Below are 24,150 nucleotides of genomic sequence, written 5' to 3'. Positions count from 1 at the left end.
CCTAAGCAATTTTTTTTTAATTTGCTCTAAAACAATATTTTTTTACTGAAACATTTTGCACAAAACAAGCTAGCAAGAACTCAAAGTCTTGTCACTGTTTTAAAACTTTCCAAGTCTAAACAAGAATGGCGCTAATTGGTTTTAGCCATTAAAATTCATGCCTATGAATGTTGGAAATTCTAACCAAATAAAACTTTTTAGTAATAAAAAACAGCAAAAAAGGTGAAAACTATAAAACAGAAGATTTAAAACTACACTGTTTACTTGGAAACTCAGTTTGTACAAAAAAAGACTTTTAATATCTAATTAAGTATTGTCATAGCAAGTACAAAAGCACATGTCAGCTTTTAAATAAGTTTTCAACTTGCTTGTACATGAGTACATAGAGGTATTTCTATTTTAAGTACAGCAAATGCGAAAAACGGTGAAACTATTTTTTATTTCAACTCTTAACACCACAAAATTCAGCAGACAGCGAAGGTGGATTCGTTTGCAAGTGAGCAGATTTAAAACCAGACAAACTTTGGTAATTTTTTGTTATTTAATGTTAAGATCTGCCACAAACTCAACTGTGAGTTGTGAACAAACAGGGAGTAATAGAAACAACCAGTTTGCACAAAAAACAAAAGAACAACTGAAGTTATCTGAATAAAAAATGTGTATATGTCTGTTATGCAGACTAGCGAAATGACAAAATTGATGATTTTTGTAGTGGCAAACAACAAATGCATTGATCAGGTTGAAATGTTTAAACTGGCAGTTACTGCCTGAATTTTAAGGATAAAATGTAGAAACTTCAGAGTATTAGTTTAAAACAGAAAGTACAAGAATTTATTAGAATATAAGATTTTAAAAATATAGCAACTTATTACAAAAACGACAGCTTATTACAACATCTTTCATCACAAACTTTAGGAATTAAGTATAAAAGAAATAAAAATTTGCACACATTGTGTGTATAAAGTATCAAGCCAACTTTTAAGAAATAAAATCAAACAAAGCTGATCAAATCTTTGTATTTATATACCTTTTAAGTTTAGTCAAAAGTGTTTTTGATTGAAGCTGTTGTGAATGAAAATGAATCCAAAAATCAGTGATAAAATTTAGTGTGTTATTATTGAATTAATAAAAACAATTTTTTTTCACATACAACCTAGTACTAAGAAAAAAAAAGTTAGAGCCAAAGCGTGATAAACCGTAAAAAAAAAAAAAAAAAACAATAAATGATTTCGAGTACATTGGAAAAGAAAATAAGTTAAAGACATTCATTTTGTTTCAGACTACCCCTTAATCACAAGAAAAAGTCTTTAGTGCTATAGCAAAAAAGACATAAAGCGCTAAAAATGTAGAACAATTTTAAACAACTTTTTAGCAGATTGATATTATTTTCACCGAATAAAAGCCAAAATAAAAACAGTAGTAAATTTAAAAAGTATAATTGCAATATTAAATAAAAGTAAAAGACTGACAAGTTCTTTTTTTAACCTCAACTTCTAAAAAAGTCTTCGTTGCTAAAGTGAAATTAATTAGAAAAAATATTAAACATATGAAAAAAAACTCTTACAGGTTTTCAGCTAAATTAAGCAGCAAAGTAGCTGAAATTAAGCACATGTTCTCAAGTAAAAATAGGCAGAAAGAGCTAAAAATATCGAACTAAAACAAAATATCAGCAGCAAAAAGTCTGATGGAAGTCACCATGTTACGAACAAAAGTTAGCTAAATAAAGAAGCAAAAACATTGATAGAAACCATCTTTCACCGTAAATTTAGTGGTATTTTAGTGGTAAAATAAAAATAGGCAGAAAAAAACAAAAAAAATCAAAAAAATTCAAGCAAGTTTTCGAGATGTAACAGCAAAAAATTCTTATTTAAACAATTTTGCACACACAAGATTTGGTATGGCAGAAAGTGCTAAAAATATCGAGCAAAAATTCAAGCAAGTGCGAAAAGGCAGATAGAAATCTTCCGAGCACCACCTGCCACTCGCATATGCTGGTTTCTGCATCCGGGGTGGCGGCAACAGCTGTCACCTAATAACTTGCTTACATTTATGTGCAGTTTAAAAAACATTGTTTCAAGTAGTCTTACTGGTTCCCTATGAAATTCAGAGGTTTTTGGACGCATCATTCAGTGTTGCTTTCCTTAAGTGAGCTGTCTTTTGAAGTAGATCAGCCATCTAATAGTGCTAACATTTACGTGCAGTTTTGCAAAAAAAAAAACGTTTAAAAAAAATTAAAAGTTGAGATTTAACTTCTGGTTACTTTATTTAAACTTTTTTCACTGTTTTTTTTTCACATTGAAACTGAATTTGAAGTCGACCAGTCGCTTATGAAATCTCAGAACAGCTGTCTTCTCGTGATTCACAACTCACATCTTTCAAGTTTAGAAATAATGGAAAGTTTCTCGCAAGCAAAGTTTTTACCGGTTATTAATGAAAGATGCTAAAAGTGTCTTTTCACGAAACTCCTGACATCTTTGCTTTTTATAAATGAACTTTTTCGATGCTTGTAAAATTATCTGATCGTTATAAAAGTCAATTTTTTTAGACAAGTTATGTTTTTTAGCCTCCAGACTTTAAGTTTTTTAAAAGTAGGTAAAGAATTGTTTTGTTGTTATGTTTTTATAGTTTAACTTTTATAAAAAGTTTCTTTAAATGGATTTAAATTAAAAACCTTATACAGTTTTTATGCTTTTAGATTTCTTCAATTGCAAGCAAAGATTTCTGAGGAAAAATAAAAGAGTTGAATCAGTTAGACTAAATGTTTTGAGTGTCTTTCTAAACAGTTAGTTTTAAAACAACTTACACTGTTTAAATAACATTTTATCAACTAAATTCATCAAATGCTTCAAATTAATTTTTAAAAGGTATTCAGCTTCTAAGTTAGCCAAACTACAATCATTAAGTTACTCTCACCCCCAAAAAATAAGAAACAAATTTGAACACTTTGGCATAAAAAAACCTACACACGAAAACGAGAGAGACCTGAATGACGTCACGACAAAAAAAAACGAGAGAAGAGAGAAGTCGCATGAAATATTCACCACCAGTGACGTCAGCGACGAAATCACTCGAGCGTGCGAAAATCATGGAAGCGTTTCTCTTTCTCTTCTTATTACTTCTTGAGTGTTTTTTTTTTATTGTCAGAAATTGTTTGCGCTCGCTTTTCGTCGCCGGCAAGAATTTTTCTGCTGACTTTTGTTCTTTTTCTGGAGCCTTTTGTCTTGCCTCGCGTCGGGCGACTGGTTTTTCTGCCTCTTTTGTGCCTTTTCTGCCTTTAACTTGGCGATTTTATTGTTGTTTTAATCCCTGATTTTTCTTTTTTTATTGCCTGAAGAACAAACACTGGTAATGATGTGTTGCTTGTTTTTTTAATTTACTTGTTTTTAGTCGTTTCTTGCTGGTTGAGTTTGACAAGTTAATCTGTTAAAAGCTCCAGATTGCAAAGCCCCAAAGTAACATACAACACTTAACTTTTTAATTGACAACGCTTAAGTACTTTTATTCACGAAACCAAGCATAAAAAAGAAAGTTTTATATTATTCTGCTAGTATATTTAACTGTTTAGTAAATTGCTGGTTTCGTAAAACATTTAAGATAAAGTTCAAAGCTATTCTTTTTTTTGATACTTTAACAGGACTTGATATTAATAACAGTTTGTTTTAAATCGAAAACTTTTTTTTATTCGAAGACTTATCCCACAATAAAAGCTTTAAAAAACTTAAAAAATAAACGATAAACGATAATTTTAAACCGTTTAAGTAACAAAATCGTGTAAAGTCAATGAGTTAACAAAACCACAGATCTGAAACCGCACATTTGCATAAACACCACACAACTACTACCAGTTCAAATAAAAGAACTTTAAGTCTTATAAGTCGTCACAACCTTGCAGTTTACTAAAAAGATAGCTTGTCAAGGGCATATTTTCATGAAGAGAATTTTAAGACGTAACGACCTCATAGTTTAGTTAAGCTGAAGAACAGAAGTTTTAACTAAAAAGCGAGCTGATGAAAGGACCAGTTTGTGTGTTTTTGGTATGCACGGATCATTTCTAAGACTTCTTTATTGTTTTTAAAGCCGAAACCGAAGTTTTTATTTTTTGAAGCCTCACGTCACAATCAATGGCTTTACGGGCGAGCTTTTATGAAGTTTTGATTGTAAAAAAAAAAAAATAGTAAAAAATTAAAATTTCTTGTGATAAATTTGCCTGATAGTGTTTAAGACTATTGAATACCCGTAAAAAAAAAAAAAAGTTGTGAAAAGAAATGCATAAATAAAAATAAAGAAACAGCATTGTCATAAAAAACAAAAGTTTGTTTAAAAAACATAAAAATGCTACACTTTGAAACTAAAATGTAAGGAAATCACAAAACATATTGCTGAGTCACACAGAAAAACAAAAGAAATTAATTCTAATACAAAAAACTATGTGAACAAACAACCAATTTATTTAAAAAGCATCAAAACAATGAGACACTAAACGAGTTGAAACAAAAGAAAATCGAAGAGAGATGAGCAACAAATTTAAGATGCCTCACGAAGAGTGTGGTGACTCACACGCGAATGAAAAATAAAATTTGGAAACTGAAGTAGAGTGCCTGCCTCTAAGAGTTATTACATAAGCGACCGATGAAACAAAAACAACAGAAAAAAGTGAGCTGATTGGCTGAATACTTTTTTTACAACTTGAAATTACAACAAAAACTATCGTTTTTAGGAAAAGAAACTTAAGAGATTTAATATAGATAGTTTAGTGTTTTTATGTCAAAAATTAAAAAAAAAATCTAAAATTTTTTAAGCATGAATCACGGCACACAAACCGGATATTTAAATTTTCTATTGCTAGTTTTATTTTATAAATTTTCTATTGTTGCGTTTCCTGTCTCTCTCTTTCACCAGTTAACTCAAAGTTGTTCTTTTTAGACGCACGTTCAAAAGTGTTTGATCGTGACAGAATTTTTATCTTTGAGGCAAAAGTGCTATGATTTTTTTGAACGTCATGGTTCAAGTTACGAGTTCTCTAAAGAAGTAATTAGTATGCAGTGCTTAAAAAGTTTTCGCGCTTAAAGATTTTTTGAAGTGAAAAAAAAAAGTATTTGAAAATTTGTAATAAACTTTTTGTGCTTCTTATGAACAAAATAAAGATCAAAAACTGAGTGAAAATGATGAAATATCTTTATTATAAAAATAAAAACAGTATATTTTATAAAAAGTAAACAAGTCAAAGATGTAAAACTAAAGTATTGTAATAAACTTCGAGAACTGGTAATATATAGTTTTGAGAATTTTTAAAGTTTTACTTTGAAAATAAATTAGTTTAAATAAGGTAACCCTACTAAAAAGACAAATAAATCAAACCATCTAAAGGCAGCTGTTAGCAAAAATTTAGAATACGCTTGAATACATTGTTTTGAATACATTTAAAAAATAATTCAAAAAAATCTTTTACAAAAGAGTTTTTGTAATTCATGTTTTTAAGTCATGTTGCAAATAGCCACTGATCTGTTAAACTTTTAAAAAGAAAACAATTAAAGAGGTATAAAAACGCCTCGTTTTTAATACAACGAGTGAAAAGAAACATGCAAAATTTACCCAACAGTTAAATGAGTCGCCGTAAAGAGGTTAAAAAGAGAGTTAGTTTAAAAACTTCAAAAAACATTTTATTATGGCTGGGTGAGTCTCTCAAACAGTTTTAAATGTGAGAAGTCTGATGTTAAATTTGTTGGCATAAAGTAAGAAATCTCACTGGTGTTAAATATACTTGATAAAAACTAAATAATATTTCAACCAAACAAAAAGGATTGAAAAATAGTAAAACTTGAACGCTTAATTAATTTATAAAAGGCTGTAAATCAAAATAAAACAATGCAAACACAAAATTATCTATTCAATAACTACCGCTTGAAAGTATTGTTAAAAAACTATGTAAGTCTTTTTTAAATTCAAGCTATGCTGTTAAACTGTTTAATAAATAAAAAAAAAGAGTTTTTAGCAAAAAAAAAAAAACTTAATTTTAACCGATAAGTTAGGCCGTAAACATTTAAAAATGAAAGTAAGCAATTGTTGTAAGTCTTGACTTAAATTGCAAGCAGTCTGTCAAATAGTTTCGTAAGTAAAATACCCAAAAAGTTTTTTACAAACAGAAAAAAAAAAGAAAGATACTTTATTTTTACCGACTAGTTAAATCAGGCCGTAAACACACTTTAAAAAAAGAGCAAGCGAGATCATATTAGTTTCACAAAATTTGAGTGGGTTTGAAATGTGAGAAACTTGCCGTTAATCCCCTGCAAAGTCTATTGTCACGTTGTGTTGTGATAAAACTTTTGAGCACCGATTTAAAAACTAATTACGCAAGTAATAACTACACTGGTTTAATTACCAACACAAACATTTTGCTTTTTAAGAACAATTTCGAAACAATAACAACTCTGGTGTTGTCATTTAAAATTGTTTTTATTGTAATTTTAGTTTAACTTTTGTATTTCCACAAAAAAAAAGAGTAAAATGACAAGTAGCAATATTTATATATTTATGAACTTTGGTTGCCAAAAAAAACTTTTAAAACAATAAAAACTATATTCAAATCAACGTTTTTACAAACTTGAGTTACGAAAGAAGAAACATAATACGATGAAAATATTCGAAGTATACTTTTAGTATATCTTTTACTTTTGTTTATCTTTCACTACGTCACCAACAAAATTTTTACATATTCTTAATAGGAACAAAATTAAGTGTTGACCTTTTGCCTACTAAAAGCAATAACATTCACACAACATACAAAAATAAAACTCAGACAGGTTACAATGTTCCTCATCTGCAATTCACTTTACCCATTGTTTGTGAGTGGTTCAAAAAGATGTTTTTGCGTTGCACCGTTTTCGTAACAACCTCGTGACGAAACGATGTTTTTCACATTTTCCTGCGCCAACCAGAAAACATCAGCTGATAACGGGTTTAAGCGCTTCGACTGAAGTTAGAAAGGCTTTATGAGAAAGATGTCCATAGTTAAAGCAGTTTTTTAATTTCGCTCATTTCGGTTACTATCATTTTATCTATGAAAAGCACAGAAATTTTACATTAAAATCTAAACTGTTTAACGTTATATTTGTTTGAATGTTTAAAAACAAAAACGCTCCAAAGCTCATTGGTTCAAAGTTTTACAAAAGAGCAAAGTGCTTAGGCTTAAGGTTTACTTAAAACCTAATTGTTCAAGCAAAAGGCTTGCAGTCTTTGTTGATTGACAAACTCAAAGTCAGCACCGACAAACTGCAACACTGAAAAAAGTAGATCAGCTCTCAGCACTTTAGCGACGACTAACACCAACAAAAGCCCTGTAGCGATACTGCCTTTCGCACGTTCTAAAAATACTGTGCACTCACTGACATAAGTAGTTAGTTTTTGAATGTCTATTTAAAAAATGTAAATATAGTTTTCTTAAAGCTAAACTTGTGTGCTAGAAGTAGTAAAAAGTTAAAAGCAAGTTGTGTCTGTTGAAAGAACATGTTGAAAAATGTTAGTTTTGCACTGAACTGTTTAAATAGGTTAAACTTTTCTTTTTCATTGGACCAAGTGGTAAGCGGTCGTGTATTGTTGTTTGGCTATGAGATTTAAATATTATTCTTAGTTTTTTTGGATAGCTATTAGGAAATGTAAACTTAAGGATTAGTTGGAACATTTAGGTTTGCTTTGGTCCCGTAATACATTAAAACTTTAGAATGTGAGAGCTACAGGGCTTAAAACTGCGTAATTTACCATAATACATAAGAAAGTCTTAAAGTACTTATCAGGTAATTAGTATTTCTTTAACATTACCCATATGCTAATGATACGCTCAAAAAAGCACTAAACAAAGTTTTGTAGTAGTTTACAAAAAATAAATTTTATACATTTATATTGGTCTCATTTCTAGAACTTCTTTGCAAGTAAACTAAGTGCTGAAGAAATGTTATCAAAAAATTTTTATAAATTTATTACTCTAAATTAAAAAAAGATCAGATCTATACAAACAAAATTTTTTTTTGTAAAACTTTTTTTTTTGCAATTTACAAAGTAAAATTTATTGTCTGTTGTCTCAGGATCAATTGAAAAAAGATAATTGTAAAGGGGCTAAACAAAAAAGCGGAAGATTGAAGACTCTTACTGGAACTGGGATAAGATAAAATACACACAACCAACTACTATCGTCTAAAAAAACTAACACAATTAATGATTAAAATTTTTAATCTGGGAAACTAAGTACATCTATGAAGTTGGGGTCGTATTAGTTTTAAAAATGGGTAAACTATTTTTAGTTCATAGCACGGAAGAAAAGTATAAAAGGGTTCTTTCCCTTATCTGGAAAAGGAAGCGCATTAGCTAAGGGTCACACAGAAAAAGGTCTTATCAACGATGAAAAAAATAACACCAGCAGTTTTTTACTAACTGATCTAACGCGGTTCTTGTAAATTAAAAAAAAGTACGGTTACTGGCAGAAGTTTTAATTCAGACCTTAACAATTTTTACTAACGGTGTTCTCGGTGATCTTATTTCAGATAATATTTTACACTCAAACAAAAAATAGTCATACAACAAAAATAACCAAGTTAACAATTTTTTACTAACGGGGTTCTTGGTGATCTTGTTTCAGATAATACTTTACACTCAAACAAATAATAGTCTCACAACAAAAAAATCAAGTAAATACTTTTCCACTAACGGGGTTCTTGGTGATCTTATTTCAGATAATATTTTACACTCAAACAAAAAATAGTCTCACAACAAAGAAAATCAAGTAAATACTTTTCCACTAACGGGGTTCTTCGCTCTGCTCGTCTGCTTTTTCGCGGTGTTCTCGCTCGCCTGCTGCATCAGCTGCTGCGTCATGCACGTGCTCTGCAGCGACCCGTTGTGGTGGTTCTGCATGGTCTGGTGGTACGCCTCCTGAAAAAAGTAGATGATTAAGTTCACACAAACTGCATGGGGGTTTACTCTCGTTCTGTACAGATTTGGGGTGTACTGTTGAACAAGCTTGAGTTAATTGATAGATGCAAGTGTTAGTGAAAAAACAAGTGATGATTTCGACGCACCAAAAGTTTTGTGCACACTTTGACGACCACTGATCTAAAAAATGGGGGTGATTATTATTCAAAGTTCTGCTAAGGGGGGTGTTTATGAAAATGAGTTTGGCAAACCTTGTATTGGACTAACGAGTATTAGAAGTATTGATAATGATATCAATGTATTCAAAAACAAAAAGGGATAAAAACTTAATCAAGTTTAAGCAGAGTTTCATGCTTTTTTTATATAAAAATGCTGAATTTAAAAAATAGTTATTAGCTGGTTTTCGCTGTACACAGCCTAAATGAATCTCGCTTCCTTGCAGCTTTTATTTTTTACCTTAATTATTAAAACTTGCACCACAAACAGGGTTGCATGACAACCCAAACTCTAATAAACACTTTCAAGGGCCTTATCTCAAAAAATAATTTTTTAAAAGTTTTCAGGCGGTTCAAAGTTTTAAGATTACGATGGCTAGTTTTTATATTTTTATAATGTTTAATGAAAAAGATAGTACCCATTAACTCAGAATTTAAGTTGTCAAAACTTGAGTTTTCGTGAACCCTATAAACAGTACAAAGTGAATGGGAGAAAGCTTTATATTGCTCTTACTAACGTATGAAAAGTTTATTTAACTGTTCGTGCTTCAAAATAGTCGTGATAAACTGTCCTTTTTTTTTCTAATGCTAAAAGCTAGCAACATAAACGATAAAAAAACAGCTACTTTAGTTGTTTATATCAGATGTTTGAAAAACGATTTTATGCAAAACGTCTAGAAAAAAAAATATTACTCATATGACTGTCAAAACTTAGTTATTTAACTTAATTTTTCTTATTTTAATCTGTTATACAAAGTAAGTTATCTGTTGAATTTTTTAATAAAACTCTAGAACAAGAGCAAAAAGCCTTTGAAAATCACATATCTAATTAAAAAGAAAAATAAAGTAGTAAAAGCATAAGTTAAACAGACATCATTTCATCAAACAGTGTTACGTAACAAAGCTTGATTACAAAGCAACAAAAATATGTATATATAAAATTGATATAAAATTGATTTTTTCTGCTTACTAATAATTAGTCATTAATGATTATATATTTTATCAACTGTGACGTCACACACCTCGTGTCGGTTCCTGAAGGTGGCCAGTCTGTCGGTTACCGGGTGTTGGGGCGGCTGGGGGTTCCCCTGAAACTGCCCCTGGTACCCGTTGGGTTGTTGGTATCCGGTTGGGGGGATACCCTGGTATGAGTGCATCTGCATCGTGTTCGACGACATTTTAGGACGGTTCATTTAATTATTAATTTATTATCTGTGTAAAATATTATTAATTTAATTTTTTATTTACTTTATTTCGGACGGTTCATTTAATTATTAATTGGTTATCTGGAAAAATATAGTTTTGTCTATAAAGTAATTATTATAATTTTTATTCAAGTTAATATATTTTACTGACTCATGTTTATATACTTTAATCTTTTTAACTAAATATGTAAAACTGGTTCCTTTTATGTTGTTTCATTGTTAGATAATTTTTTATCTTAAAGTTTTTTAGAAGAATTTGTTAGATACTTTTTGGTTTTTTCGATAGATTCTTATAAATTGAAAAAAATAGCTATTTTGTTGTAAGTTTAAACGTAAAAGATTTTGGATCGATTTATTTTAATTGTTTACTAAAAAAAAAATGTGTTTTATTTGTCTATTTAATGTAGTTATAGTACAATATATGGTTCAGTAAAAAGCGTGTTGAGTTCATTTTATCACAATTTTTAATTTGTTATTTTCAAGTTTTACGCTTAATAGAAGTACTTTGAGCAAGCTTTATTTATTAACTATGTTTGTTTGGTTTATATAAAAAATATACTAAGCCAAGTTTATTTATATATTTCTAATGTATTTTATAGTTTAGTATAGTTGTTAAGCTGTTTTTTAAAGTTTACTGTCAAGCAATATAATTTATCTGCAAATTAAAGTAAACTTTGTTCTTTATCTTTACACTAAACGTACTTTCATAAAGTGTTCTTATAATTTTAAGTTTACTGTTTTTTATGTAAAAAATAATGTAATAAAAAACATTAATGTTTTAAAGCATTACTTTAATTATTAATTTATCAGTAAAGCCATTATGATTCAAACTCTATTTCAGTTTAATAATCTCGTTGCTTTATAAAGTTAGTCACTGCTTAAAACCCAAAGATGAAAAAACTGTACATGAAATGTTTATCAGAACAACAAACACTTGTTAAGTTTTAACAATAAAATTCTTCTTTTTATAAAACACAAAAGTCCTTTGCTTTGTTGGTACTCGCTAGTAGAGCAGAACTAGTAGTAAGCAAAGTGCGAATATATAAGGCAAAATAAAGCAAGAATTAAGTCAGACTAAAAAGTTGTATTAGTACCAATGAAGGAGTTTAACGTAGGTTTTCCGAATGTATTCTTAATCTCAAAACAAATCTGTTGTGAATGCCTCATCGAGAAAATTAGTTATCTAATTAATGCAACACAATTAAAAGTAAAACTTTTTAAACATAAAATCACATGAATTTAAAAGCTAAAAAAAGTACTATAAAAAGCCAGTGGTAAATTTTTAATATAACAGCTTAATAGTAATCTGAGCAGCTAATAAAAAAAACTTTTAAATAACTTAATACTGCAAAGACACATGATACAATGTGAGCTATTAAAAAGTAAACACTCTAGTCTCTACTTTGCTTAAAAAAATTCTTTCTCATTAAATTTTAAAGCAAATAAACCCAATTGAAACCACAAAAGAGTGATTTGTAAATTACTTGTTATATTGAAACAGTTGAAGCAAGATAGTGGTATAATGGTGTGCATTTAGACAGCTTACTTTCAATTACAAACACTTTTCAATGCATGCATATTGATAAAGTAATAATTTAAACTATCTTTATACAAAAAAGTTCTTAGTTTATATAAACTTTCAAAATTAAAAAAAATAAGTAACAGCCCAGTAATGGACAATAAATGTAAAAATCTGAATCCGTTTTAGTATACAAAACTTTTAGGAATGATTAGTTTAAAGTGAAATGTTCGTTTTTACTTTACTTAACTACAATCAATACATTTTAAGGCAGTTAGTTTAAAACAAACAAAAAAGCAAAATGAAAACGAATTGATATAAAATCTGTATTAAACAACACATTAATTACTATAACATACTCAAGCACTGTTAACTGTTATATAAAACCATATTTTAAGCTCTAATATTCCAGAAACAAACCAATCAAAACCTGAAACAAATCAAACTTCAAACAAAAACATCTTGCAACAAAAACAAAACTGGCTGTACAGCTTACAACTGCGACTTGAAGAAAAAAAAAAAAACAGCGGCATGCAGCTAAAACGAGAGAAAGCAAAAATGTAACTTTTTCTCATTCTCTCGTTTTTTGCCGTCTTGCTGCTCGAGCCTTTTTCACTTCGTTTTTCCCGTCGCATTTTCTTTAAGTGCGCTGTAATAAATTTCACGGTCCGATGGGCACGCGATACATTTCAGCCTGCTGAACACTTTTGCTGTACGGTTGTGTGTGAAATGAGACAAAATAATTTTTGTCTTTCATTCGGCGATTTGATTGATTTTTGCGATTTTCGAGTGCTCGGTTGTTTTGTTTTTATTTAAAGCAACGTAACAAAATAGTTTTTAAGAACAGTAAACTGTATGTGTGTAGTTATTGGCATGCTAAAGGTGTACTTGAACTGATAATTCCTTTAAAGAGTACTTATTGATACACTCTATTAAACTTGTTTTATAAAGTAAACATAAATCATTTAAAACTGGTTGAAATTTTATTGACATAATACAATTTTTCAAATTGTAAGAAACTTAACATATTATGTGTGCTTCAAATTTTTTTTTGAAAAAGAACAATACTATATTATAATGATAACCCACATTATGTAAATTTAAACTAGTAAAACAAATTAACATATAAGTTAATTGAAAAACCTATAAAACATTTGAGGTGTATGTACAAAACGAAGCTTGCAAAAAGTTCAATTTACAAGTTATAAGAAACCCTCAAACAGAAATTTTACAATTAGAAAAGGGCAAGCGAGGTCAGTTCAATACACATGGTGATTTTAATGCCATTGTGTGTGTGCACTGCAAACACACACATTCACGAAAGTGTTGAATGTTGAACTTGAATCATGCACAGCTGAGCACATACATGCTAACAAAATTCATGTAGAAGCATGCATGTTGTAGTGGACGGTGTTTTTGTGAATTAACTCAACGCTTTAGTGTTATTTGTTTATGTTTGTATGTTGTTCAATTAACTTAAGACTTATCTGCTTTTTGAGTTATTTTAAGTTTAAATTTAAATTAAAAAAATAAAAATAAAATAAAGTATTTACATTGAAAAGTATTTAAATATCGCATATAAAAGTTACTATTTTCTAATCTCTTTGAAATTATTTTTCAGCTCTTATGATTTTTTAAAATGTACGAAATCCAAACTTATTTTTAAAGTTATAACTTATCAAAACTATTAAAGTTCTAAAATTGCTTTAAGACCAAATTTAAAGGGTATTTAAAAAAAAAAGTTAGTCAACTATTTTTTCAAACTGTTTGTAATACAAATTATGGTCAGGGTTAGCAGTAAGTTTCTAAATCTTAAAAACATTCTTTTAGTGCTCTAAACACAAAAAACAATTCTGAAAAAGAGTTTTTTAGTTTACTTAATTAAATGGATAATTGGTAAACAGAAAAACAGGCCTAAAAACAATACAGATTAATAATGTTCAGTTGTAACATAATGTACAATGTATGTAAACTATTGAAAACAGTGTAAGATATATATGAGAACTAAACTGTTTAAATTTCAGACAGAAAAATAGAGTCAAAACGTTCTAAAGTTTTGGAAATACAATCTAGAAAATAAAACAATTAAGCGCGAAGTGTCTATGTAAAATTAAATAAATATACTACTTAAATTAGTTTTTGGAAATACTTTTTTGTTTAGGTAAAACAAGGTGTATGAAAGTAGTCAGGCATTCATCAAATAAACAAAACCGACATTTTATGCAACTAAAAGTAAGAATTGTAAAAAAGTCAATATTGAACACTTTATGTGAGCTTGTACAAAGTTGAAAGCTAAAAATAAGAAACGCAAGTAGTTTTAAAAAGTCACCTTAGTTTTATAAAACTGATCTCTGTTTAAACGTGTTAAATAAATAGTTTATTAGAATAAATCTTAAATCACAGTTAGCTGGTACAAACCTTGTATACTTTTTAAACTTTTAAACAACGCTAGTTTCCAAAGTATAATGTGGTATTAAAGGTTGCAATCTCTGAAGTAAGCAAAACTAATGGTTTCGTATAATAAAAAACTCAAAAAAGTTAAAAAGAAACAAAAAAAGTTGATCGTCTACATTTTATGACACCCTAAAAGAAAATTTATACGGTGGTAAGTTTGTTTATAAAACCAGATGAAGTTGATATAATGTTTTATACAATATTAATACAAGGTTAGGAAAATTATCATAAATCTAGTTTAAAATTTTTTCAATACGAAATACTAATTAGCCAAAAAATAATGTGTTAGACACTAAACAGTACTAAAATTTAAATATTACCTTTAACATGAACATAGGCTTCAAAATAAACTAAATAAATGTTTTTCTACACAGTTTATATAGAAAAGAATTAAAAATATATATTTGACAATAAATTAATACAACACGTTCTTATTAGTGATCTAATCAAGATTAGTTTGAAGTTAATCTGAAAACTAAAGCGCTGTATAGCTTTGACAATTTAAGTAAATGTATTTACATGAACTTGAAAAAAGTTTAAAAACGTAAAAAAGTTAAAACAAAAAAAATTGTTTTCAAATAAATTTTATCAAATTTATAAGAGATTTTACATTTATTACAAAACCTTTGACCATATAGCTAATAAGTAGAACCTAATTTAAAAAAATGATAAATTTAGCAGATTGTTTGGCAAACTTGAAAGTAATGCGAAAACAGAACAATTAATTTTAAACAGTATTTAACTTTACTCAAAGAAAATTGAAAATAATTATAAAGTAGAAAATAAAGTAATAAAGCAGCTACGCGAAATTATAATAAAAAAACAAGAACAGCACAAACGCTTTTAAGTATACATTTCAAAAACGTAAATTGAGTTAATTTGTATCAACTATGAATAATAAAGATAAACGGAATATTACCAATTATTAACCATAAGGTTACTCAATTCTTGTAAAAGTGATAAAACCCAAAAAAACATGAAATAAAAAACAACGTTAACAACAGCAAAAATATTAATAAAAATAACAGAGTATAGTAAAATTATTATACACTAGAAACAAATAAAATCTAACATGCAATACTTTTAAAAAAGATAAAACTCAAATAAACCAGTGAACAAAACAAACCAGTTTTTTAAATTACCTCTCAAAAAAAGTTTATTGAAACCTTAAAACAATATGCAAAATTGTATAGATACGATAATAGCTCAAGCAAACCAGAGAACATGCATGAAGAAATTAAAAACATCTTAAAAAGTAATAGAGCTAAGCAGTAAAACAAATCATTACCACCATAAAGCTAATATAAACAATTTATAGAATGATTAATTTTTAATTAGACTCAAACAAGCACACTAGAAAAAAAAAAAACAATAATATCAGCACAATAATGTCAAAAATATAATATTTAAGCAGTACAGAAAACATTTGTTAAAAAAAACTTAAAAATACTAGAGCTAATACGCAAAACTTGAAACTTACGGCAGAGCTCAGGCAAACCAGAAAACGGTTTAAAAACAATTAAACTTTTAAACACGTCTTGCGAAAGCTGATGAAAAAATTTGCTTGCAAATAATATCACACAGTCGACTTGTGTCAAGTGTTATTGAGAGAAAATTTGCTCATTTTTCGACTTTTAGTTCGCTCTCAGCGGCTTTCAGTTCTCTCTCTCTTGGTTTAGTTTGCATGAAATATTTCAAGAAGTGCTCGGATGATAAAATGTTTGTAAAAGTTGCTGCTGTGGCTGGAAAGTTGAGTGCTCGGTTTAATTATTCTGTCTGATGTTTTTTAAGTGACTCGTTTTTAGCTTTTATGCAAGCTATTTTTTTGTTTCTCGAGCTTAAGTTGTTATGATTATAAAGTTTAAAATAGTTTTCACAAATGTTACAACTCCACTTGACGAGTGCACACCGGAAGAATATTTCGACCCATTTCAAACAGGCCCCCGTGTAAAACGAACCAATTTCCCCTCTCTTTTAAATTGCGCCTCTTTGATTATTTCGAGCGTTGTCAAACTGTTAATTGAACGTTCAGTCTAACTCAACGTTGCTGTGAGTTTTAGGCAAACTTTTGGAGCTTTTGCAACTTGTTACCTTTAAATTGGTTTTGAAGGGGCATTCCCGTGCTCAACGGGATTGGTGTTCCCAAATAAAAAAACGTACCTTTGTTTGTTAAAAAAATATGCATGTGTGAACTTAAAAAAGCAAAAAACTTTTTTAAAATTAGACTGGGTAAAAAATGCTTAAAAGTAAATACGATTAGTGTACTTTATCAAGATGTTCTAAAAGTGTACGTAGCGTGTACATAAACTGCTCTACTGCAAGCAAAAAGTCAGGTACAAAAAAGTTAGACAAATTGCTTCAAAATTTACCCTGCTTTGTTCTATAAAATATTTAAGCTTGTAATAGTCAGTTACTTTTATAGCTTTCAAACCATAAGGGACTGTTGAGGGCTTTTAGTGATTTAAGTGTAGAAAATAATTTTTGATAAACAGAATTTTTTCATTGATTTACTGCGCAAAGTTTTTAAAAGTTTAAGAACTAAACATAAAGGAAAAACTACATTGGACTAACTAGTATTTGCTTTTTTATAACAAGTAATAAACCTTTCAAATCTTAGCTGATATTTGGGTGATAGACGAGCTTGTTTATTGTGTTAAAAAGTCACAAACTTAGTTTACGGTTGTAGCTATTAAAAGGGCTGAAATGAGTTGCTTAACTTTGAAGTTGGGTAGTAAAAATATTCGTTTGTTATATATAAACATAAAATATTATCGCTAGTAACTTTTGATCTTTGATGACAAAAAACAAAGCCGAAAACCAATCGCACCCTTCAGCATTGGGCTTAGTTTTCTAATAAGGAATAATAAAATCCATGTTGTTTTATTTTAAAGTAAACAATTAAAATAAATCAATAAATAAAAAAAACACATTTATTTCGCAAGTTCTTATTCCTGATATGTTTTTTATGCATTGTAGTAGCTACTCGCTCTTCGTAACTAAACGTTTTTCCAAACTATTAGTCTAACAATTAATCAATAAAAAGCTTAAGCTGACTCAAAAATTTTTCATTCCCTGGAATTCAGTCGCGTAATTTTTGTAGTCGCGTAATTTTTTTGAACAGGTTAGTTTAATTTTAAGTAAAAAACCTTCAATTAAAAAAAAAGAAAATGTAGTTGTACACTTTTACAACAAAAATGTTTGTTGTAAAACAAAAAGTTTGTAGAAAAAAATGCTTATAAATTAAAACAAACTGTAGTCTTAACAGTATTTTATTATAATGATTAGCAGTTTTACACTTCAAAACATCCTTCAAACGACATTGTTACATAAACCAGATAAAAAGTTTTATAAACATGTTTTCGTTAAAAACAATTTTTTTGGCTGTAACGCCATGCACTATCACACATTTTTCAGATAAAAATTTGTTTTTGATATTGGATGCCGATACTTTGATAGAAACATTGGTTTCACGGTTTTTTTTGAATTTATCTTTTAACTTTAAGCATTCCACCTAAATTTGCTAGCTTAGAGCAGAAGTCTTCAACCTTTTTAAAAGCTGTGCACACTAAATTACTGAAAGATATATTCTGTGCACACTAGATTTTAAAAAATATGTAGTTATTATTAAAGAGTACTATTTTTTATGTTTTGATTGCCTTATTGTATAAATAACGGTTTAAAAACATTTATATTGTCTTATAACCAGCTTTTTACATTAAAATATACGAAACAAACGTCATCTAAAAAACATTTTTTCACCTTATTAAGTTTTCTATGCACATCAAAAATTTCTATACACATTAGTGTTCACAGGTGCACATTTTGACGACCATTAAAGCTTAGAAACTTCAACTTTTACGATTGTTTTTAGTCGTGGCTGATACTAAGCGTTTCTTTCACTTTGAAAGTTTAAGTTTAGGGACCCTCAAACTTATTTTTTTTGTAACCTCCACAGTATGTCATGAAGAACTTGAACCCTTTACTATTGCGCACTCGCAATTATAACGGGGCTCGGTCAAGATTTGTCATTTTGTACAATTTTTTTAGTTTTGCCTTCACGCATCCGTGGTCTTAAAGTCACTAACTAATTACAAAATAACTGTCGCAACTGATTTGAGCCAGCAAGAAAACCACACAAAGCAGCACGAAAAGAACGTAAAATCTTTATTCAGGGTCAATTTTGACCTGTTTTTTAGAGTCTCACTTGAATTGTTTTTTCGGCAGTTCACTTGTCTAAACAGTCATTTAAAACTAAAGTGATCTGAATTTTTGAAACTGCTTTTGATTGAACGTTACGACTAACAACCGCAACACGTCAACACCACACTTATGTTCTACGAAAGTTAATAATCACAACAAAAAATATCAAACTATGATTGTTTGTTTATATTTGAATGTTCACTCATCCAGCATTCTCCATCTACGTACACGCAGGAAGTTTGAGGCAGCAAGCAACTTTCGTAGAGTTGGTATGAACATTGAACACACGCAACACCTTTGTTTGGGGCAGGGGTCGGCAAACTGCGGCCCGCGGGCTAAATTCGGCCCTCAATGTCAAAGTATGCGGCCCGCGAGCTTCTTTTCGGCCAGAAATATACATTTAGAAAACAACAAAAATTAAAGATTTTGTGATAAAAATTTACAGTTGGGCTCTTAGTTGAATAAATATTCTTTTTAGTGCTCTAACATTGCTTAATTTATCATGTTTTTGATGTTAAATATTATTTTCTACAGATAACTAGAACTTAAACAAAAATGCGGCCCTAAAAGGTTTTTTCTAGATAGTGCGGCCCGCGAGTTACATAAGGCTGCCGACCCCTGATTTAGGGTCAACTTAAAATTACTCTTCAGGGTCAATTATGACCCACTTTTCAGTGTGTTACTCAAGCGAATTCTTCGATGGTTTAGTCATTTAAAACAAAAGTGATCTAAACTAAAAAAAAAAAAAATTATGTCGCTAGAACATTACAACTCATAACTGTTAACGCCGTGCTTAAAATCTGTGAAAATCAATAAGTTAAACAAACTACCAAACTATATTTCTTTTCTACACATCCATCTACGCACGGGACCCGACAATGAGTTTTGAAGAAGAGTCGCTGCAATGACGTCCGCTCATTAAAAATTCAAGCACGAAAATCAATAGGATGCCCGGGAAGAAGTGGAAATTTGCGAAAAATGTCTTTGAGATCGGTTTGAAAAATGAAAAGCGGTTAACTGCGTGTTTGGCGCAATGGTTTCAGACCAATGTTTAAAAAGTACATGTGAAAAGTACGTTCCCGCTTTTTTCTGTTAACAGTAAAAATTTATGTCGAATCACCGCTTTATAAACTATCAGATAGGAAAAAGTATGTGAGGCGTATAAAGCGCCGGTAGTAAAGCCATTTTCTTACCCTTATTTAGTTTTAAACTTATTTAAAAAAGATTTTGTAGTGTAAACCGTAAATTTTTGTAAATTGTTTTATAAAATCTGTGAAAAAATCGCAACAACAGGCCTCATGAACTACAAAACTAACCTGGGAAAGTAAGGAAAAAGCGAACTGTCTGTATGACTAACAGTGAATATTGATTTCAGTGGACGGTGGAAAATTTTCACCAAACTTTAGAATCTTGCAAACTTGAGTTCTCCTTGCTACAAACCGTGTTTGCTAGAATTAAGGTTGGGAAAAACCTGGCTTCTTGTGGTTTCTTGTCGAACTCGGACGGCTAAAATTCCTAAGAAAAATGTCTAAAGGGTTCGAGCTCAAAAAGTACTACATACTTTGTAAATATAAATGGTTTTTGTGATATGGATGGGTTTAAAATAAAGTTTTTAATGATATTTACAATTCTCTTTTAATGATTAAAAAGAATATTTTAGTATCATAATCTTGTCAACTAAATCTAGAACCCTTATTTTATAAAAAATATACTCAAACATTTTTGAGGCTTTTAAAAATTTTTTGAGAGTTTGAATTCTTCAAATTTTAATTTCCATGTAAAAAGTTCATACGTTTAGGTTTGACTGATCAAAAGCAAAAAGTAAAAGTTTTTTTTTCGCATCGAACAACTTTCAACAAACACATTTGACCAAGAAAATCAAAACGAACTACAAATAAACTGACGAGAGAACTTGAACTTCTGCTTTAATAAACTAATAAAAAATAAAAAAAAACGCACAACTATAAAACCTACGGTTTGCTAAAACAAACTTCTTTTTTCTTAAAGTAGCAGTAAAACAAACACTTTTTGTTTAGACGATTTTAAAAACAAGCTCAGTGAGTGAAGAAAAAAAAAATACTGAAATATAAATACAATTTGCAATAGTATTTAGTAAATTTTGTATAAATAACTTTTTAACTTCTAACTTGTACCACAATGTAAGCTTTGCCAACAGGTTTATGATTAAAGTACAATTTTAGTGGAGCAAAACCTAAGTTTTATAGTTGAAGCGGTTTCTTAAAAGCTGTTAAAACTAACCTTTTATTTAAAAAAGTCGTCTTTGTTTTTTTTCATGTAATTTACATTAGAATAAGAACAACTGGGATGTAATTTCAGCGGGCAAGAGTAAAGTTTTTAATTGATCAGATAAAAGGTGTAAAAGTTAGCATTGTAGCAAAAAAGTCTTTGATTTTATTTTGTCATCTAACATAAAAAAAAGCTGGGATGTAGTAATAAAGACGCTTAAAGTTGTTTAAGAATAATTAAAGACTTTATTTAAACATAAAAACAATATTCTACTTAAAAAATGTAAAAAGAATTAAATAAAAACATAACTGTGATTAATTTTAAGTTTTACAGTTTCTTGAAAAAAAAAGAGCTAGGCAAAACTTTTATTGCCTTTTGAAAATGGTTTAAAAAACCTTCGATTGAAAATTTAATTAACATTCAAAAAAGTATAAATAAAGAGAAACATTACTAATGAGAAATTGTCTGCTTGAAAATATCAAGTAGACTGTTAGTTTGATACCCACAAACATATCCAAACAAAAAATATACACAACTTAAGCTGATTAAATTAAAAGTACTACAAACAATAACTGCTAAGAACGGTTTCACATCAACATTTAGATTAGATAATTTTTTTGCAAATTGCTTAGTATAACCTTTAATGTGTGTAAAGTTCGAGTAACAACATACTGATAAAGAAAGCTTGAGAAAGTATTACTTTGACTTTTAACACGGCAAGTAAATTTGTTGTTACTTATGAACTTGCAAAAAAAAAAAATTTGATTTTTGTGTAACGCTTTTTCTGCCATCACTTATAAAGGTTGTTGTATATTTTCAAATTTAGTTATGGCACCGTTCCCAATGCAGTAGACAGTTTTTATACAAAAAAAAAGCACAGACTTTTCTGTACGTATAGTTTGTAAACATGTAACAAATTAGTTAGAAGAGATAAGAACCAACAATATTTATAAGAAAGTATCATTGTACAAAAATTGACAAGAAAATCAAAGTTAGAAATAAAACTTGACACAAAATTTATAAAAATACTAACAAAGGTTTATGTGTTTTGTGAAGTTAAAAACTTTACTACCTGTATTGGTTCGCATTTATATTGCAAAAACATACAAAACCTACCAAATATAACGGTAAAAAAATTACTTTCAAGCTTTTTGTTGTTTATGTACATAAAAGTTTGATAAATTCAAATTGTGTTTTTAAATCAAGTAAGCTTTCATACAAATTATAATCAAATAAAAAGTCTAGGAAAGATTATAACTCAATAAATGAAAAGAAAAAGTAAAGTAGATTTATATTTGAGGTTTTAAATTGAACAAAAATATTTCTCAACTTATTTAAAAACAAGGAGACAAATATACAAGATTAATTATTCAAGATTTTTATTTGCAAAACTAAGTTTCACCCATTTAGGCAGTGCTTCTGAACCTTTTTCTAATGGCGGAACCCTTTTCCAAAGTTCAACTTTTTCGGAGAACCCCTAATTTAAATTTTACATAAAATTTTTAATTAAATAAATGTTCTTTTTTAAATTTCGAAAGGCTTCGCGGAACCCCATTTCAGAAGCACTGCATTAAGGGATCTTCATATTTAAATGTTATTCGAATTGAAAAATAAACTGTTATTTTGATATCCAAAAAAGTTTTGTTTCAATCAGATGCAAACTTTATTACATTTAAAAAAAGTATAAACAAGTGAGAGACAAGAAAGTTTAACAAGTACCAACATAGAGGTCAGAGTGAAAAATTTGTATAAAAAATTATAATAATTTATATTTAGCTTTTGTAATTTAAGACCTAAACTAAACCTTTGTCAGTACTAATCAAAAAATGTTTAACATTTCAAATAATTTGAAATAAAAAAAAAGTTTTACAACTAACAACCAAGTCTAACAAGGAAGTTTTTAAGTCTTTTTATCAAAAAAGTTCGCGAAAAGTTTATATCAAGGAAGTTGAGCGAGCGTCCGTGAAGAAAGAGTCGAAGTTTTGTGAAAGCCAGCGAAATGTAAACAGTCTGACCGCACATTTCCGTGGTTCTATGGAGAAAGAATGTGTTGTGTGAAGAGAAAATGTTCGCACTTGACGCCAACCAACAAGCACTCTCGAAACAGCTCGTTAAAATTTAATTTCTGAAATCAAGATTGCTTTCGCTCTTTGATTTGTTTGTTTGAAAAAACTTTTAATTTGCAGAATTTTTAGTTTGTAACTTAATACGTGGATTGCTACAAACTTGGTTTAAAATTAAAGGTATAATCTTGGTCAAAAGTACCTTAAGTTTAAAGATTTGTTATTAATGAGCTAAGTCTGTGTGTTAGAATCAACAGTTTCATTTAAGTTTGATTCTGTATGTTATACAATCTTCAGTATATCTATCGCTGATATTAGTTTATATTAAGCACTTGTACATACGTATCTACCTAGCAAAATACACAATGATATTCAATACAAACCAAAATAGTAAAAAAAAAAACTACTTAAAACAATAAAGTCTGCAAAAAAAAGTAACCAAAATCTTTGCTGAAGCCGAAAACAAAAACGCAAGAATAAACTGAGGCTCGAAGCTCTGCAAAAACGAGAGAAGCACAAAAACCGAGAGAGAAGAGAGAATGACGTCAGCGACACGTTCTCTCGAATTACTCGCGTGCTCATTGTCGGCTGTTAGCTGCTAAATAGCTGCTCGACAAACAAATAAGCAAGCGAGAACAAAAAAAATATTGTGCATAAAAAAACCTGGTTAATTTTTAATCTTTAGCTTCCGAGTTTTTTTGCTTTGCTGCATTTTTTTCTAATTTATGTAATCTGGCTTCCTTTCTCGTGTTTGTTGTTTGCTTTGGCAAGCAAACTTGTGCGCAATTTCAAATTAATTGACGTGAAACAAATTTATTAGGTATTAAAAAGCAATCATTTGCATGATCTGTTATTTGCTCTTGATGAGCGAAAACAGCTTTTGAAATTTTAACGCAAAAAAAGCCTAGGTTTTGTGTGATAATACAAAGGTTTAAATTGAGATAAAAAAAAATTGGTAATAATAATTTCTCTAATTGTTTTACAAATTTCTAACTCAAATATTTACTTTTTGAGTTTTAAGTTTGTTAGTTACTTGATAAAACGGTGTAAAAATAGGTGAACAACAACAAAACTTTGGCTTTCATTTATTACTTAGATTATTTATCTAGTAGACTTAGTTATCAGTTACAAAAAGGCAAAATTTTTGGTTTAATGATAGAAAAATGATATTAGGTAAGTCTTACGAATAAAGAACTACAAGTATAAAGAATATATAAATTTAGTTGGTAATATTTAATGTACAAATAGTTTTTATTGATTTTTTGTCGTTTAAAGTAACATGTTTTTTATAGATCAAGAATTAAACTTAAGTTAAAAAAAGTTTT

General features: G+C 29.0%; 1 protein-coding gene across 5 annotated transcripts in view; it reads right to left on the bottom strand.

Annotated features, from left to right (window-relative positions):
* The window catches only part of LOC145842036 (uncharacterized), a 31,965-nt gene extending 21,624 nt beyond the window's left edge, over positions 1 to 10,341 (bottom strand). For 4 of the 5 annotated variants that reach the window (XM_082949387.1, XM_082949389.1, XM_082949391.1 and 1 more), the window contains exons 1-2: positions 10,160 to 10,341; positions 8,782 to 8,922 (exon numbers count right to left, since the gene is read on the bottom strand). In XM_082949387.1, the coding sequence (XP_082805513.1) occupies positions 8,782 to 8,922; positions 10,160 to 10,330 (312 nt within the window). In that variant the 5' untranslated portion in view covers positions 10,331 to 10,341. The remainder of the gene's footprint in view (positions 1 to 8,781; positions 8,923 to 10,159) is intronic. The other variant, XM_082949392.1, reaches the window with a different exon arrangement.
* Between the last annotated feature and the right edge of the window lie 13,809 nt (positions 10,342 to 24,150).

The sequence above is a fragment of the Thalia democratica genome, chromosome 8, assembly GCF_965202585.1.
Source record: "Thalia democratica chromosome 8, ktThaDemo2.hap1.1, whole genome shotgun sequence".
Lineage (NCBI taxonomy): Eukaryota > Metazoa > Chordata > Thaliacea > Salpida > Salpidae > Thalia > Thalia democratica.
The sequence above is the reverse complement of the archived record's forward strand: the minus strand, read 5'-3'. Positions and strand labels throughout refer to the sequence as shown.